Source organism: Rhea pennata, chromosome 1 (assembly GCF_028389875.1).
Source record: "Rhea pennata isolate bPtePen1 chromosome 1, bPtePen1.pri, whole genome shotgun sequence".
NCBI classification, from domain to species: domain Eukaryota; kingdom Metazoa; phylum Chordata; class Aves; order Rheiformes; family Rheidae; genus Rhea; species Rhea pennata.
The window spans coordinates 160,235,954-160,253,839 of record NC_084663.1 but is presented as its reverse complement, the minus strand read 5'-3'; the positions used below and the strand labels follow the sequence as shown (position 1 = coordinate 160,253,839).

Sequence of the window (17,886 nt, the reverse complement as noted above, 5' to 3'; positions counted from 1 at the left end):
TCTTTATTAATAGCTGTTACGTGCTAGGAGTTGTTGCATCCAGTAGCCTGATGCAGGTGAGGCTGCTGTGACACCATGTTCCAAGATCAGCCACTAGTGAGACTGAGCGCACATTCCCAGTAGATGAGCGTGCACGCACATACATACACATACATGTATACAATACATATATACATACACACATGGCTGGCAATACAGATCAAAACAGAAAACACAGCACTCTTACAAGCACAAACAATACCAATGGCTTTATCATGTTCCATTATTTGGCTAGCCAGGATGAAAATCTGTCAGCAGAAAACATACATACATACACACAATGTGGATCCCTCCAGTAGCTGGACTTAGACACTCAGGCTATCCAGTAGCTAACTTCTGGATCCTCAGATTCCTCAAGTTATTGGAAGCTGGATGTAAGAGCCCCTGCAGTCTGTAGCCCACCTTCAGTTGCTAATATTCAGATCTAAACACACAAGTGCATGCATGCACACACACACACTATAGATGCCTTCAGTAGCTAGGCATAGATATCTGGTCTACCCAGTAACTGGCTCCTCAGTCTCTTGGTTTTCTAGTTGTTGTGCACATGGAGAAACACACATGCAAAACTGTCTCACCAGCAGCTGGCTTGGACCTCCTATCCATTCCAGTAGCCAAATCTCAGACCTCTCTGATATTTCCAGTATCTGGCTCAGGCCTATGGCTGTTCCCATACTTGGCTCCCAAGCCAGTCCTATTCACCAACTAGTCTGGCTTGATGTTCACTAGCACTAACATACTGACATACATGCCCACACAGTATGCATACACACAGGTCTCTCGTTGACTCATCATGTTGTGTTTCATACCATCGGCTGATGGCTCGCCCAGCTCTGGTAGGAGCTGGGTAAGGGTACTCCATTTCTCTGACTACGTTGCTGGGGGTTTCTCTGCTGTTCACCATTCCTCTGTGTTCTTTTATGTTCGTAGACATGAGTCTTTAATCACATAATCTTACATTATGTAGAGTTTAAATGGGAGGTGCAAGCTACCAAGGTAATGTTAAGAGTGTGGTGCTGGTAATGCCAAGGTTGCAGGTTCAGTCCCCCTATGGGCTACGCTGAGGGTGGGACTAGATGATCTCCAGAGGTCCCTTCCAACCTTACCATTCTATGATTTGAGAATGCTGCCAACACTTTTGCCTTCCCTGTATTGCTTCCTTTAGACACTCTCCAGCTCTATCATTCCTGCAAATCCAAGAAACTCAGAGAATTCTGCTACAGATTCAGCCAATTTCAGATATTTTTTAGAATTTTATAACTGCTAAGACAAACTCAGGAGGAGAGAGTAAAGCTGTCAGGCAGATGCTGACATTTCTGTTTGTTGAAAAGCCAGCCAGAGTGAGTGGCAGGTACACTCCAATGGTTGAATGCTGGGCTGTTCAGAAGCCCAGGCAAGGCCCTTTGAGCTTTTTTAGTCTATGCAAGGAGAGTGTGCAGACTTTATCTCATATGTTTACCTTTCTTGCCCCTCCAGCTTCTCAGAGTAATGCAAACAGGTGGTGATGGCAGCCTTAGGGCATGGAAGAATCTCAAATACCCCTTTTTATATGTCCCTGGATTCTGCCTTCCTTGTCTTCGTTTGGCTTAGCATATGTATTTTTCCCCATTATCTGTTCTTCAAGATCAGAGCGCTGGGTTTTTGTCTTTTAATACATTTTGAAGCTTGAGTTACTACCTCTGGTTTCAAGAGATACCTATGTTGCTGCAACCTGCAGCGCAAAATGCTGGTGCGTAATTACACATAGCCTTTTCCCTCTGGCTCCCTTCCCTTCCACTCCATTCTTCTCCCACCCCTCTCTCTCCCCGTTGTCTCCCCTTTGCCTTCCCTCCTTTATCTTTCCAGAGCTCTAGCTTTGCCTTTGGAGACGACAATGATGCTGCGGTAGTGCAGAGCTGCCGGCAAGGGAAGGAATTGAAAGCTTCAACAGAAGACACCGGACAACGCAGGAGCCCTTCCTTAAAGAAGAGCCCAAAGGAAAGCAGAAAGGTGGATGGAGCAGTGGTGTCAACAGTGGAGGAAGAAGAGGAGGCCACTAAGGACAGGATGCAGAACAGACCTCAGTCACAGCAACCAAGCACAGGTCCAGCTTCCAGGGCTGCTCATGGCAGCAGCACCTCCATTCCTTTCATTGACTGCAGTGATGTAGATAGCGAGTATGATCTCCTCAGAGGACAAATAACCCGGTCATATTCCCAAACAAATGACAATTATGAGGGTGATTTGACCAGTGGTGCCTATATTCACTATAGAGACGAAAATCGTAATCGAACTAGGTATAGGGATTCCTCAGCCTCTATAAAGTCTTCCCAGTATCTCTCTGAAGAGTACCTTGATGATAACACAGCTAATCTCTCCTTCTACGCTGGGGGAAGCCCCAGGATGCCAAGGCACAGCTCACTGGTTGATGAACTGTTTAGAGAGCCAGGGAGCCGTAGTCCACTGGCTACTCCATTGCCTCCCAGTAGCAAAGGGTCAAGTCCTAACATAAGCCTGAGCAGAACTGGCTCTCAGGGTTATGTCTCAGAAAATGGGCATGACTGTAGGGCAAGGACTGGGGAGGAGGACAGCTATGCCAGTAGCTGCCATAACTATGGCAGATATTCTCCAGGTTCTCAACGGCCTCGTGTGCAGAAAATCCCAAATCTTTGCAATAAGTCAGGAACAGATCCATTTATCCTGAGCCAGGTATCTTTAACCCCCGGGCAGGAGTACAGGTCAGAGAGACACTGCAAAGGAGGTGGTGTGGCTAAAATGACTACTCCAGAAGGCAAAATGATGGCCAATGGTATGCCAGCAGGGGGACAGTCAAAGCAGAGCCCAGTCATGCAGTCATTGCATGCCAGTAGCGTGGTGGATCACATAGCTGCAATCCAGATGATGGAGGGCTCCACCAGCAGTGGGACAGAATCTAGCGATTCTGACTCGGAGATCATTAACCCTTTCACTCACCCTCTGGTGTTCGGAAATCCCATTGTACTGAGTTCCTCTCCCATGCCTAGAAATAAGTACTCCTTTGGAAGTCTTCAGCTTGATGAGGAGGTAGAGGAGGATGTGTCTGTTGGCCTTAGTGATGAAGATGGTGTGCAGGTCTTCAGCTGCTAGGGACTGGGGAGCATGAGACCAGTGGATACTATAATTGTTCATTAGAGCAATTGCATTTTCTGGAGCTGGTAAAAAGTGGCTGGTCTGTAAAAACAGAGCATTAGCTGTTTCAAATGTTATCATTCTCTTGACCAGCCAGAGGAAAGGGGTACTAGAAGGCCAATAATCAGGATGAGTCTCAGTGAAGCTTAACAGTAATGTATCTCCTCTGAAAGGCAGGAGGAAGGGATAATCATTATTGATTTAATTACTTTTGTGATACATTATGATTAGGTAGGACTTTATATACTCAACTTTTTTTGTATTAAGTCATGTTTTAGGTATGTACTGTAGCTTCTTTGACACTTGACTGGTTATTTTGACAAAACAAAAACAAAATGAACTAGATACATTGTGCTCTTTTACGGGAGTCTAGTACAATTTTTTTCTCTCCCATGCAAGGAGAGCTGCTCATGAGTGCCTCAACAAAGTTAGAGAAAAAATTAAACTTATGGCCAAATGCAGGCAGCTTGATATTCAAGACCAAGGCTTGCTGAAACCTTTAGCAATGCTGACAAATTTTTTCATAGCAAGAAAGTGTTTGGTCTGCTCATCTTCATAATCCATTTTATAATCTAACTTGATGAAGATACAAATTAGTCATGTTTATAGGAACAATGATAGTACTGGCTTTTTATGCAGCAGGTTCATCAGGCCAGTTTGATGAGGGAGATTTTGAAACTCCAAATTCCTGCTCAGGTGAGGAGGAGAAGATGAAAGATATAATTCAAGTGAAAAAAACTTAGATTGGATCTATTCTATTTGAGAGTGGAATAAGTATGATTTGCAAGGCAATCCTTTCTATCCTTTATCAGTGTGATATGAAGATTAATTGCAAGAGAATTGGTTTGCCTTTTTTCTCCTCATTCGTTCAGTTATCAAAGATATCAAAGTTCTGTTGTGGTGATTTTTGGTAGGGAGGTTGGAAATGGTGGCTGTTTGATTTTTTTTTCTTTTCTTGATCATGAAAAATATAGTATTCAATTAGTCTGTCATAGGCTATTCCTTTTAATAGTGCCACCTCATAAATTTTTCATCCCCGAACAGGGACAAAGATCTATGTAACTAACTCTCATCTAGGCTGATTGTCTTGAGTACTATACATAGAGTAACAAGATTTTGGCATAGGTACAGACACTCATTATATGAAAACCTCATTTTCACAGTCTAAACATACTGAGAATTAAGGCTATATCCTAATAAAATCTGATTCTAGTTTCTCCAAGTTGATTTAAGAAAATGCAGAGGAAAGGTCTCCAGTATGGAAAGTGTCCTGCAGTAATTACAGCTGGGAGAAAAGATGTGCTCTTTACCACTGGCCTTACTTATATGTGTTTTTCTTGTGGGGGAAGAGAACTAAAATTGAGAATTTGAAGTGATCAACAGCAGGTCACTTTCAGTGACCTGAATCATGCAGTAATGATGAATCCACCCACATGAACACTGATGAACCACTTACAGGACTTTGTAAACCTAAACAATATAAAATTTCCAAGATCATTTTTACAAAAATAAGAAGACAAAAAGTGTTTTTAATTTTTCTAATGCCTTGGTCTATGCACATTTTAACAGAGTTTAATCTGAGTGAAGGATATTTAAAAAGATACATATAGTAGTTTAGGCATGTTTTGTTATATACTTTACATTTTTGCAGTAAAATATATCTTTGTGTAAATCTGATCACCTACTTTAGTGTGTTGACTTTCCTTGAAGATTAGATACCTCATCTTTAAACAGGAATGATTATAAGACATCTCGTTTGATAGTGGTATTTTGGTGACAGAGCACACTGTCCTATGTTCCTGCAGTTAAAAGTATGAATCTAGAAAGAGAGAGGTGGATAATGAGGAAAAAACCTGCTTGTATATAATTCTGAAGAAGGTGGTTTGTGTTTTGGGTTTAGAATAGCTGTAAAATAATTGCCTTGAACTTCTGAATATTTAAGATGAAATATAGGTAGTTGAAGCCTGCATTAGCAGATACTGTGAGCATGGGGAGTGTGTGCATGAGTCTCTTGGGAGTTTTTTGCTGACTATATAGCAAAAATACCAGTAGTTATATTATACAGTAAAGTAATAGCAGTCTGGACACAAGCATTAATTGCTTTGTTAGCCAGTAGAATTAGAGCTTAAGTAATGGACTTTCAACAAAAGGATTTGCAGTCTTGCTTCTGCTGCTTAAAAAAAGTGAATAGATTTCATATCGTTTCCATTTAAGTGAATAGGAAATTTGTAAGTGGTGTTTACTATTTTGCATCCTTTCAAATACTGTTTTCTTGGCCTGCTTTTCTTCTCTCACATGCCTGCAAAGATAATGAATTTATTATTTTACAAAAACAGACTTGCTTCTGGTTGGAGTTAGCTTAGTTGCTAATAGTGTCTCAACAACTTCTTTGTTTTCCTTTTGAATATTATCCTCAAAAAATGGAAAATGAGGATTTTTCTCCAACTACTTGCTGTCTTCTGGCATTTTTCCAATTTTAAATGTTTAAGTGTTTATAGTTTTACACGTGGAATTCTTCTCGTTTGAAGAAATAATGTTTGTAAATTACATAGGAAGTCATTTAATTTAGGATGAATCATTTTGCGGCACTCTTATGCCACTGAAGTTCAGTTTAATATCATTAGACAAGCATTTAATTAAAAACAGTCTGTGGGCCAAATTCCTCCACTAGACATGTGGTTCATATCTGGGGGCTTGCCAGGAATGGTAGCAAGAGAGCAGTTTTAAACTGACATTTTCACATAGGATCAGGTCCCTCAGAATTAATTTGTGAATTTGTTTCTGTGGGAGACATACAGAAAGACCTTGGAGGGAAGAACAGAAACCTTTGGGCCAAGACTGCAGATGAGATGGGGGAATTCTTGTTATTCTAGTTCACAAAACACGCACAAGAAGAGGAGCCTGTCAGTTTACGTTAATCACTGCAGGCATTGATTGATCTGCATACCCCAGCTAGTGACCCTGGTATAAGCATACCTGTGTCTCAACTCTAGCAGAGGTATTTATAGACCTGCTAAAAGATTTCGTTCTTCCCATCAATTTCTGTAGATTTTGGGTACTGCTGGTGGTACTTACAAATCACGATTCTAAATCTTTCATTTTTATTCACAATAATTATCTTTTAAGTCTCACACTCTTGAAATACATACATATCTTTAGGCAGTTGCTACAAATAGGGAACTGAATCCCAAAGAGATTTAGCAGCTCTGTCTACTCTGAAGAAGTAGTCCTGGAGCCGTCCATCTCCTGTCCTCCAGAGGACTTGCAGGAAGCCAGTTCTGGGCTGCTCAGACTGCTTATCACTGTGCTGTAGCAACTGTGTCCACGTGATTGGAGTAAATATAATGGGCAGACGTAATTAGCAAAAATAATTACAATTGCAATTAGGTGTAATTAGCAAAAATAATGTGCAGATGTAATTAGCAATTTCACCCATGGGTGGCAGGCACTCCAGTTCTTTCTCTGCTGTTCCAAATCCTTGACCATATTCAGTCATCTGCTACAGTGAATAAGAAAAGTCATGTCAAACATTTTTAAGCTTTCTCCAGCTAACCAACAACTCAAAATACTATATCCTATGGGGATCTTCTTCTGTAGTTTCTTTTCATATCAGCCTTTCCTAGAATCTGTTCTTCCTGAATGACCTGGGCTATAAAATTTGGCCATAAATTTGGCTAGGTGAAGGAAACTTTAGTAGTAGTGAGCTGTTGCAGGAGGCAAGGATAGGATATTGCAGGCATGGAGTTTTGAATAATTGATATCTGAATAGCTTGGGCTCTACCATTTCAGGTTTGAACTAGTCCATATCCCCTAGATAATATGTATTCCTTGTGCATGACAGAGGGGCGCTCTCTCAGGATGATTTGTGCCTCATGCTGCCATTTGCCAAGGGCACTTGTTCTTAGACCTGCCTAACAGATACCATCCCATTAACCATTGTAGTGCACACTAAATGTAAAATATATCAAAGAAAAGCTGTAAGAAATTGCTATATATGAAAAATGTCAACAAGTAACTGAAAATACATAAACTTACTGTATTTGCATGTACCTTAGGAGAGCTGTATGGAGCTGGGATAAATTATTAAGTAGATAGAACCATAATGGGAGTTGCATGTTCATAAGTTGAAAAATTAAATCAGTCTACCAGTTTAATTCAGTATCAAAGGGCACGCAAAATTAGACAATTTTCTCATCAGAGCAGTCGTCGATACTGAACATAATCATCAGAACTCAGTGAAGGGTGAAAATGTTTTGTGAATTAGTTCACTTTATGTGGCTAACATTGTTAGACCAGACTGCTTCAAGACTCTCTTTTTTCCTGAATGTTTGTGTGGCTAGTGTCTGTTTGCACAGATGTTTGTAGAGCAGGTTTTATTAATTGAAGCAGCTGTATTCATTCTGAAGCAATAGGATTCATGCCAGAAGTTCCTGTCTGGCATCTCTATCTGTGCATCCAATTGGTGGTGACCAGAGAAAGTCAAATGGAAAATGGGGTAGACAGATGAAAAACCTGTTGCTGCTCCTGTATGGCTCCTGCTTTAAAATCTTTCCTTCACTGCCTCATGACAAACACTTACATATGCAGAGTCTCCTTAGTCAACTAGGAATTTCTTTCTGGTAATGTTCAGGGATGAGGAAACAAAGAAAAGAAGAATAGGAAATATTTTAAACACACAAAAAATGTCTAGCCTTATTTATTTCCATTTCCTTCACCATAGGATGCTTCCCAGACTTTCCCTGAAAGTTTAAAACCCCAGTGATTTCTTAGGGTGCTTGGAGAGCAGGAATTGTATCAGTTAGTCAAACTGATGAAACAGCCCTGATGCTGAATATTGAAAACCAACAATTCAGAGCTCATTAAAATAATCTATATGCAAATGAAATGAAGTATGGCTATTTCCATGACAGTTCCTCAACTGTCAAGAAGAAGGGATGTCTGACCTGTAAATTGATTCAAACACCATGTTTGTATTACTCTAGTTTCATTTGTCATCGTGGGGTATTCAACTATTAGCAGAGGTGACATTAGAATTAAATTTTAATTGCAGTAATTTAACTTCAAATGATGAAAACAAAATTTTTGGTCCTTCTTAATGCTCATCTCTCAGTTTAATTTGTTATGGCAACTTCCATACATTCTAGAGCACTTCTTTCCCCCTGATTTAAGGGATCCAGCCTGTTCTCCATACCAAATGGGAAAGACTCTAGATACATGAGGGAAGTTGAATCTTCTAGAACATTTTATAATACGTGTATGTTTTTCTTTTGTTAGTATCTGTGAAAGACAAGTGGTAGAACACTCTTTTTGTGAGAAACCCAACTGCTTGTTGGTGTCACCTCTTTGATCATGATGATTTTAGGATTTCTGATTGTAAGTGGCTGATACACAGCATTTACCATCAGGAGGTCCCAGAGATTAGACTGATGTATAGCTTTTCTCAGATATTATGGAAAACAGAGCTGATTTTGGCTTCAGTCAAGCTACGTAAGGGAAAATCTTTGCCTATGTTATCAGGAAGGAAAAGGAAGGAACTTTTAGTCCTAGGAAATTAAAATTAACAAAGTCTTTCCTATTCTATTTCAATTGTTGCTATAGTTGCTGAAATATGCCTAGGCAAGGCACATACCTTGTTTATAAGGGAAACAGTTAATGTGCAACCTGTGGATCCTGAACACTCTTCCCCATAGTTAAGCTCTGTGGTACCATTGGTACTTGAAAATACAGAATTTCCACTTAAAAATCAAAGGCTTGAGGTGAACAAAAAGCCTCATTTAGTTGACATATGTAGCAATTCTTTGAAGTATTTCCTTTTCTGTTCTAGTTCTGTGCTCTCTAAAGAGCAAGTAGGGTAAGCAAGGTGTTTGTCTCATGTTGTTTGTTATTAAAAGCAGTGAGCACTTTCTTTTAAATGTTATGATGTCTGGAAAGCCCAGGTGCCTAGCTGAGCTGGGTATTCACAGGCATGTTTTCCACGAGTGTGATTGTAAATAATGGTATTGTTATTACAGTGAAAGAAGTAAAGATACTAGGATCATAAATCTGCATGGCATTATTGTAAATAATTAGTTTGCTCTAGAAAGGTTAGAGTTTTAAGGCGTAGTTTTTCCTGATGTTATTTTTTTTGGCCTGAAAACCATAAAAATCCACAGTTTCTGCTGGTAAAAAATAACTCTAAAGCCAGTAATAATATATTTGTCATTGATTTAATATGGAAGGTACAAGGAAAATGGATGCTTTCTGAACTGAGAGCTCTCTGACTTGTTAAAATTAGCTTAGATACTTCCTCTGAAATGGTGTAAGTCTTGTCTTGAGAAGAAAACAGTTATCTTTTTGCTTTTGATGGTTTACAGCAAGAGCAGAGGTAGGTCTTTCTCTTTAGTTCAGTGAATGTCAGAGCTCATGCTTGTTGCTTTTTCATGAGGCACTTAATATCTTTTATTAGCTGAATTCCGTATTTTTCCCCTTTCCTGCTAAGAAATTCACCTGAACCCACTAACAAAAGTTTGTAAGCTTGGCAGTGTTTCACCTATTCCGCCCTTTCCTGATTTCTATGTGTGCACATGCGTAGATTTTTTTTAATATATCCTAATAGTCCAAATTAATTTTCAAAATTGAAGATGCTGGGGACTTCATTCTCATTTTTGTCATTTGTTTAATACCGTTTAAAGAGGAACATTTTTTGTTTCATTGTATGCACTGTTTTGTCAGCATGTACCTCTCTGGGAGAAAAAGCCTTTCCAATGTTCTGTCTTTATCCTCAAAGCATGGTGTATCTTCTGTTCCTTGCATTGTTTGGAGCACTGTCTCAATGTCCTTTTACTGCAGAAATGCCTATTTGTATTGGGAGTACCTAATTCCTCTTATTACAGTGATCCTGTCTCCGAGAGCACTCCTCACCTCCACGCTGGGGGAAACAAATCCCCCTCAGGTTGTGAGTTTTAAGCTGAGAAACCACACTGTGTTGAGGAGCCAAACAGCGGAGGAAGGGGGGGAAAAGATGTGTTTTTCTGGGCTATTTGAGCTCCATTGAGCGCAATTGGTTTGCCCTTCATTTCCTGATGAAGGCTGCCCTCAGCAAGGACCAGGTTGGTCTGCCGTAGCTGGTAAGCAGGATCACTGCAGTCTCGGGAAGATGTCTTGTTGAAATGGACAGTATCTGTGGCATAAGCTTACATGCGGGATGAATGCACCACAGCGGGTTTCCAAATCTGTTGTCGTGCTGTGTCACGTTCGTTCAGAAAACAACCAAAACAAACCAAAGCAACCCTAACCCTCTGTACGGTGGGGGATCCTTCCATTGCTTGTTCTGTTTCTGTCTGGAAAGATCAAGCTACACAAAAGAGTGATGCCCAGTGACCCTGTATTCTTCCCAGTCTGCAATGTTCGTTCTTTTTTCCTTAAGTTCAAATATACGCTGATGTAGGCCAACAGCAGTTACTGTCCAATTTCACACTCACCGCTGTCTAATACTGCAGAATACCGATAAAGCATGGACCTTTACCAACTGGAGAGGTTGCTGGCTACTAAACCAACACCAAGCTTGATGACAATATGAGCATGTCCATTTAACTGTGTATGCATGGAGTTAATTTTTTTTATTTTTTTTAGTTTTACTTGTACTGAAGGCTTTTACTCATTCTAACTGGTATTTTGCTGTAAAACTGTCACTGATTTAATTGTTCTGTCCAATGGCTGGCTGATGCTTTGTCTTGAATATGCGGAAATTCGTTCATCGAGAAGGTGTACCATTCTCCCAAATCCCTTCCTGCCACTCCTGCCATGGGCACACATTTTGAAGCTGTGAAGTCAAAGCAAACCTTTCTCCCTGGGATGTTCCTCTTCATACCAGGCAGAGTTATTGGTTATGTATGACATCAGATCTCTTTCCTTCCTTTTCCTCATCAAATTCTTTACTGGTGCATTCAGGGATGTTTCTATATGAATTTTTGATTGATGTATAACTACTTTTCAAGATCTTTTTTTTCTAACAAATTGTATCCAGCACTCCAACTTGCTTTGTTAAATAGAGAAGAGAAAGGCAGCCTGATGAGTTGGTCCCTCTCCAGCTTTTGTGGAAGTTGGTGGGAGGTTGTTATTGTGTTCAAGGGGAGCAGAAAGGAATCTGAATCCAAAATCTTTGCTAGTTCAGCTGCACTACTGTGCCTGATTCACAACTGGGGAGAGAGAAGAGACGGACACCCTTACTAAACTCTTTTCTAATCTAAGATACTTCAGTCATCAGAAAAGTACTTATGAAAATTGCTGACACTTCACCTGGTGTTATCTGTCCCCTATGTCATTCTGTATTATGTCTCCAACCAAAACTTTCATGTAGAGCTTAGAAGTGTGCAACAATGTGGCTATGGAAAATTCGTTCAGACTTTAGTCTATGGCTATAACAGTGACAACTTTATCAGATACTTTCTTACTAGAAGAACTTTCACAAGTGGTATATTTGCTAATGCAAGGGACACAGGGGCAACAGCTTCAGTTTCATATACCATATTGGAGTTTAGAAAACACTCATCTGCTCTTTAAGAAGAGTAAAGGGGATCTGGATCTCTGTACTACTTGGCAAAGCTTCTGCTGACCTAAGTGTCTGTGGAGCAGGCCCAAGAGAGAGTAAGCCAGGAGTCCTACAGTGTTCCAGGTGTTGAGAAAGGCACTTTTCTGACTTAAACACATTTTAATTTCTAATAGTAAAACTGTAAACGTGGAGAACAAAATAGCGGCCAACATTTGAGTTTCTGTGAGGACTGTAGGCTTTCTGGCAAAATTTTGAACTTTAGCCACTTCCAATAATGGTTGATGTTTCCTTCCAAAGGAGCATCTTAGCACTGCTGTACTCCTCCTTGCTCTTTAAGCCCAGTGTGTAGGGATGGGAATTCCGGTTCACTGGGAGCAGATGAAGAACACTAAATGGCATGAGCGTTATTACTCAGCAGTTTCAGGAGAAGACTAAAAAAGAGGAGGAGTTTCTTCAAGATATGTTGAACCTCTTTTACCTTCACAAAGAGGAGAGCTCTTCCATGCTAGGGTAAAGCCTCTAAGTAGGGATTTCAAGTCAGTAAGCTGTCTACATTGTCCAAAAAAAAATAGCCCACCTATAATTTGAATTGACCTCTGGGAGAGACTTTTTTCATGAGCTAAAAAGCTAAAAAGTAGCAATTATGATTTTTTTGTGTTTCCTGGTGCTGAATATATTGTAAAGCAGTGTAGCTCAGCCAGGCCGAGTTTGGTCCCTGAAGGCACCAAACTCAGCACCAGTCACCTGCAACTTGCCACCACACCTGTGCATTCTCAGTATCAAATTACTCTGAAGGACGTGATGTATGTTTTGACAGAAGTATATCTGTTAAGTATTTGATTTTAATCAATAACTTCATGTTACTTAGCACATAGGAAGTGAAAGTTAATGACTGATTTGAGACACTTCTGAAGCTAGGACGATAACCTGTGGTTTCATGTTTTGTGACTGTCTTGTTGTTTTTTTCTTACATTTTTTTTCAAGTTAATTTTTAATCAGAGTTTACTTTTGCTGTCACCTTCCCTACCCTAGCAGCTTTTCCCAGTGTCTTGAGGATAAACTAGCTCAATGCAACTAAGAAAAAAACAAGTATTTCGGTATTGATGGGCTAATCCTACATACTGTGATAGTTCATACAAAGGAAAGAGTAATCTCATTATTTGTTACTGTCATCAACCATTATTTGTTTCTCATCTTAAACACAACTTCAGAAAATAATTTAAGTACATACTTAATTCCTGCCCCCCTCCACCACGGATATCATTTTAGTATGTGCTTGAACAATCCTTAAGTAAGCATCCTTTACCTGGTGTGTGTGTTTATGTGTGTGTGTGTGTGTGTAGCTAGCTTCATTATATTTGAAAGATGGGCCCCAAGTCCAAGTCTAAGTCTAAATAGAAGCCAGCTGGAATGTGACCAGAGACCATTCCTTTTACCAGCTGCAAACCTTTTCAGCCTCCATTGTGCCATGGAGCACCACTTGACATTTGACAACTGACATGCTAATAATTTGCTGTCGATCAAAGAATCCTTTAGGGTAAAACATGAGCAATTTCAGGACCTTGTAAATAAAGTTGTTTTTCTCTCTTCTGCTGCTATTTATATTCTGCAGTATGTAGTTGATGTGTAGGGCCTGTGTGAATACACTTCTTTATGGAAAGAGGTCAGAGAAAAGATGGTTTGGTTAATGTAAGTTATTTGTTCCTCACTGCTGTGAGAAGGTCACATTGCAATACTTGCAATGGTCCATCAGCATGATGCATGTCCTGACTGAGTGGTGATGGTGGAAAGAAGACCTCCAGCTTTCATTTCTTCATGACCTCTTGACCTCTTGACTTTGTCACAGCAGAACAAGTTAGTTTTCCCACCTTAACCAGAGCAATATCCAGTGTGTTGATCTTTATGGCTGTGTTGGTTGTAATTATGCCCCAAAATCTGCTAATGCAATGGAAAGCATTTTGAGACATTTTTGCAATATGGGTACTTTCTTATACCTTCTTTATACTTCTTATATACACTTGTTATACCTAGCTTTAATTTTCAGTTGTTCGGTACGTTGGCATTCCGGTGGGGTTTCCAGTAGTCTTAACTGAGCTCGTTTGTAGGTGTGGTGACTGGATTTGGTCGCTGCTCATGTCCATGTTGATACTTAAATGTAGTATTTTAACTTGCTGCAAAATAACTTTGAGAATGTCAGTGATGTATTGGTGTGCAAGTCTTTAATTGCTGGGTTGTCTACTAAAGTTGTGAGCCGCCAGGCAAATTTTTTCATAATGATACTTTTCCAAGTCCTGTCTTCCAAGCATAGATTAGGAAGTCTTTTTAAATCATTGTCCATTTGATATTTTGTAGTTTGAAATACTCAAGCTGTACTGATAAAAAATCCAGTACTCAAAAGTTATATCTAGGTTTGTAAATAGGTTGGTAGATATGTCAATTTATCTATACCTATCTATCACAGATAGGTGCTGTTTGACTTCTAGAATATAATGCCTGTGAACTTCTCACAGAGGTGCAAATCATTTACTTGCTGTCATATGACAGACATAGTGCCAGAATTTCTTTGTTTCCACATTTGAGCTGATACCACTTTTCTTATGTCTTTTGTAATGCAGAGTGTAGTACTTTTAACCTTACAACCTTGCTATTAATCTGTTTCACTATTTCTCAATGATGAATTCCTTTTCTTTTGAAAACACTGTATACAGTTGTGTGCTAGCGTCAATAAAATTGACATTTGTGTAACAAGCTGTGGCATTTTCTCAAATTTCACTGAACATTGATTTAGTGTGAAACTGTTGGTAAATCCTTTCTTGCTAGCTGTAATACAGAACTTCAAGACAAATACTACTTTGACTTTGATTTATACTAGGCTACCTAACTGTCATGATTACGTAAACTAACAACTGTATTGTTTTTTCTTTCTCTTTTCAAAGCAATGACACATAAACATGAACTGGTTTGGAACTGGAAAACATTCATGTTCTAGCAATAAATTTGAGTTGTTCTAGAAAATAAATAGGTTTTACTACTGGCTTAATTATATTTGTTGGTACCTCTGTTTACTGGAGTGTCTCAGTTGTATTGTAGTTACAGGAACACTTAACTAATACAGTCTAGGAAGGATATAAACACATTAGAGTAATATATATTTGACCTTAAGTATATGGTGATGTATGGTTTTTACATTTAGTCCTAGACAACCTATTAGCTGTGATAATTGAGAGTTTGTCATGTTTTTTGTTGCATTTTAAGGAATGATACCAAAAATAAACAGACTGTAAATGTTTTTCTGTATGAAAGATCCAGCTTCTAGTTTAAAACAGGCTTAGATTTTCATAGATTTGAAGGAGGGGACAATTGGGAAGCACTGGGCATTTTTGGCAAACTCTTTCCTTTGTGCAGTCAGTAGACTGGCTGCCTCCCAAGAGACAAAATGCTGATTTCAGTATTATTTAATGTAGTGTATATGAACCAGTGGAAGTGTAATTAATTGTCTATTTTAAAAAAAAAATCTAAAATTAAATGGGACTTTATATTTGTGATAATCTAAAATTGTCATGCTTTCTGCATTAAAAATATTGCTTTTCTTATGTAAATGTAATGCTAGCATTTCCATCCCAAACAATCAGAGGAGCATGGAAAGACCTACAAGGTATAATATGCATACTTCTGTTGTGTGTAGAAATTGGGAAAATAGTAGTTTTTTCCCTTCATATTAGATATGACTGTTGTTACTTAGGAGCAATACTGCCATAGAAAGTCCTGTTTCTTTTCCTCTAGACTTCCACGAGATACATGTATTCTAACATGTATCCTGTAGCTCCCTATGAAGTACTTCAGCTGATTTGGGTCTTTGGAGTTGTACTTTGCTAGAAAGAATAACGCTCCTAGGGTGGCTCCCTTATTATTGCATTTATTATACTGTAAGCCTCTCTTAAAACTGAGGAAACCATTCTGTTTCTTAGAATGAATTACAATGTTGAAAATTTTGGCATGAATTTGATGTTTAGCAGTAAATCTTGGCAGCATAGTCATGTATGGTTTCATCCCTAAGACAGACACTATTTCCAGTCAGTTTCATCAGCTGAAAGAATGTTTCAGTCCATTGGTTAATGCAGGTAGATGGATCTCCTCTTATTTTAAGTCCATTTGGACTAGTTTGAGGACCCTGATGGCTGTATCTTGTAGTGAAATTTCCCATGCTGCAACTGAAGCTTGTAACTTTTTGGTACCTTCTGGAAAAAGCCTATCCTAACTGAGATTTCTTTTTTATCATTTCTTTAGCAGGTTCTCTGACTGGCAGCCCTCACCTGTCAGAGCTTTCCATCAATTCTCAAGGAGGACCATCAGTGGCAAATATGTCCTTATCTCCAAACTTGAGCCCTGATGCCAAGCAGTCATCTCCCTTGATCAGCCCTTTGCTGAATGACCCATCATGCATCAGGACAGATGATGAGGAAGAGGTCAAAAGAAAGGTAAGACAGCTGGCTTTGGTTCTGTTTTCCATGTTGTGTTTTAGTAGTTTGTTTTAACAAAACCCTCAACTCCAATATATTACTGGAGGGAAAATTTCCAGATGACGAGAGGAAAGAAACAGTTTGAACCTTATGCAGGAATGTCCAACCCCAGCTCTCCAGGCTCTCTCTGCTGGGAGTGCCATTCGCATTTGGCTGTGGGAGTAGAAAATGCTCTCTCTGAGCCACAGTCTTCAGCATTCAGCTGGAAGTATTTGGCTCAGCCCCATCATTGCAGCAAAGCCATGAGGGAGCATCACATTCAAAACTGTTCTCAAAGACAGAAGTGGCTCTGTCTGAGCCAGAGTATTGCGAGCTTGGGCTGGCTTGTCCCTGCTGCAGCAGTCCAGGAGCCTCCTTCATTGACTGACTGCTGTGCTGCACAGCAAGAGGGGCTTGCTCTTGTGCCTGTGTTGCCTGCTTTCTCTCCTGAGCTGGGAGCATATGAGAAGGAAGAAGGTGGGAAAGGAAGATGGAAAGTGGGAAAGTGTTTGAGGAAGATCTCCTTCCCCACTATGCATGGTTAGCTGGTATATGAAAGGAATTTGGGAAGAAGAAAAGCTACAAATAAATTAATAGTCTGTGCTAGTCCAAGTGAAAGCAGCCCAATGACTGTTGTAGCTTACACCAGCTGATGATGGTTCCCATGGAGTTGGGTACTGACTGAGAAATGCCCCCACAGTCCATTTCTCCCCACCTCCCTTTCTAGTGTATCCTCTGCACTGATGACCTTGAGGGAGGAAATAAAAAAGCAAAAGATTCTGTGGATGTTCTGGTCTTCTCTGCTTCCTGAGCAACTGTTGAAACTACTAATGGTTTTTCCTCTTGGATAACGCAGGACGATTGTTATCCTAACCCACTGCGAGGTTGTCCCACTGCTGGGAGAAACTTACGGATTTGACTTTTTTGAGAGTATTTTGCTGTAGGTCTTCACCCTGCCAATGGGACTTTTAATACTCAAACAATAATTTTTGAATCATTTGTCAGGTTTGATTGAAATGGTTACCTAGCCTGCAAGGGATTTCTTTCTGAGCTTCAGAATATGTCCTGCTCCAGAACCACAGAATAAGCTTAAAGGGACATCAGCACCAGAGAGCTATGGAAATAACCTTGGCGGAAAGGAATCTCTCAAGAATCCATAGAAAGTGTTTGCTGTCTTGTGTTTGCAAGGAAAGATTGCTCTCGGGGCTTAGGAACATTAAAGCATGAGTCACAGTAACCGGAAGCAAGGGTCACTGGCTTATAACTACCTTGGTGGTTGTTGTCTACAGCTTTTTGTGCAGAAGGCAGCTCCGTAAAAGCAGGTGAAAACCTAATGTGTTTGCAATTTTCAGAGATTCCCAACTGAGAAAGCTTACTTCATTGCTAAAGAAGTAGCAACCACGGAACGTACATACCTGAAGGACCTTGAAGTCATCACATCGGTATGTTTACTTGAACGCTATTCATGAAACACGTGAAGCTGTACTCAGTAGTGTTTTATCTGCTCCATTTAACGTCTTAGCTGTTCCATGCTACTTTATATTCTGCACTCTGCAGTGCACAGGAGTACAACTATAGGGAAGGAATAATGCAAAAATCAGAAAGTAGAAATTTGCACTGTGGTTAGTAACTATTTCAGGTTGAAGAACTTGAAACAGTTCATTTATTCTT

The 17,886-nt window shown here is 39.7% G+C and overlaps 1 protein-coding gene across 8 annotated transcripts in view; it reads left to right on the top strand.

Moving 5' to 3' along the window:
- FARP1 (FERM, ARH/RhoGEF and pleckstrin domain protein 1) overlaps positions 1-17,886 on the top strand; it is a 219,832-nt gene that overhangs the window by 170,835 nt on the left and 31,111 nt on the right. For 6 of the 8 annotated variants that reach the window (XM_062566835.1, XM_062566834.1, XM_062566833.1 and 3 more), the window contains exons 13-15: positions 1,885-2,122; positions 16,004-16,194; positions 17,568-17,657. In XM_062566835.1, coding sequence (XP_062422819.1) covers positions 1,885-2,122; positions 16,004-16,194; positions 17,568-17,657 — 519 coding nt within the window. The remainder of the gene's footprint in view (positions 1-1,884; positions 2,123-16,003; positions 16,195-17,567; positions 17,658-17,886) is intronic. The other 2 variants (XM_062566832.1, XM_062566830.1) reach the window with 1 other exon arrangement.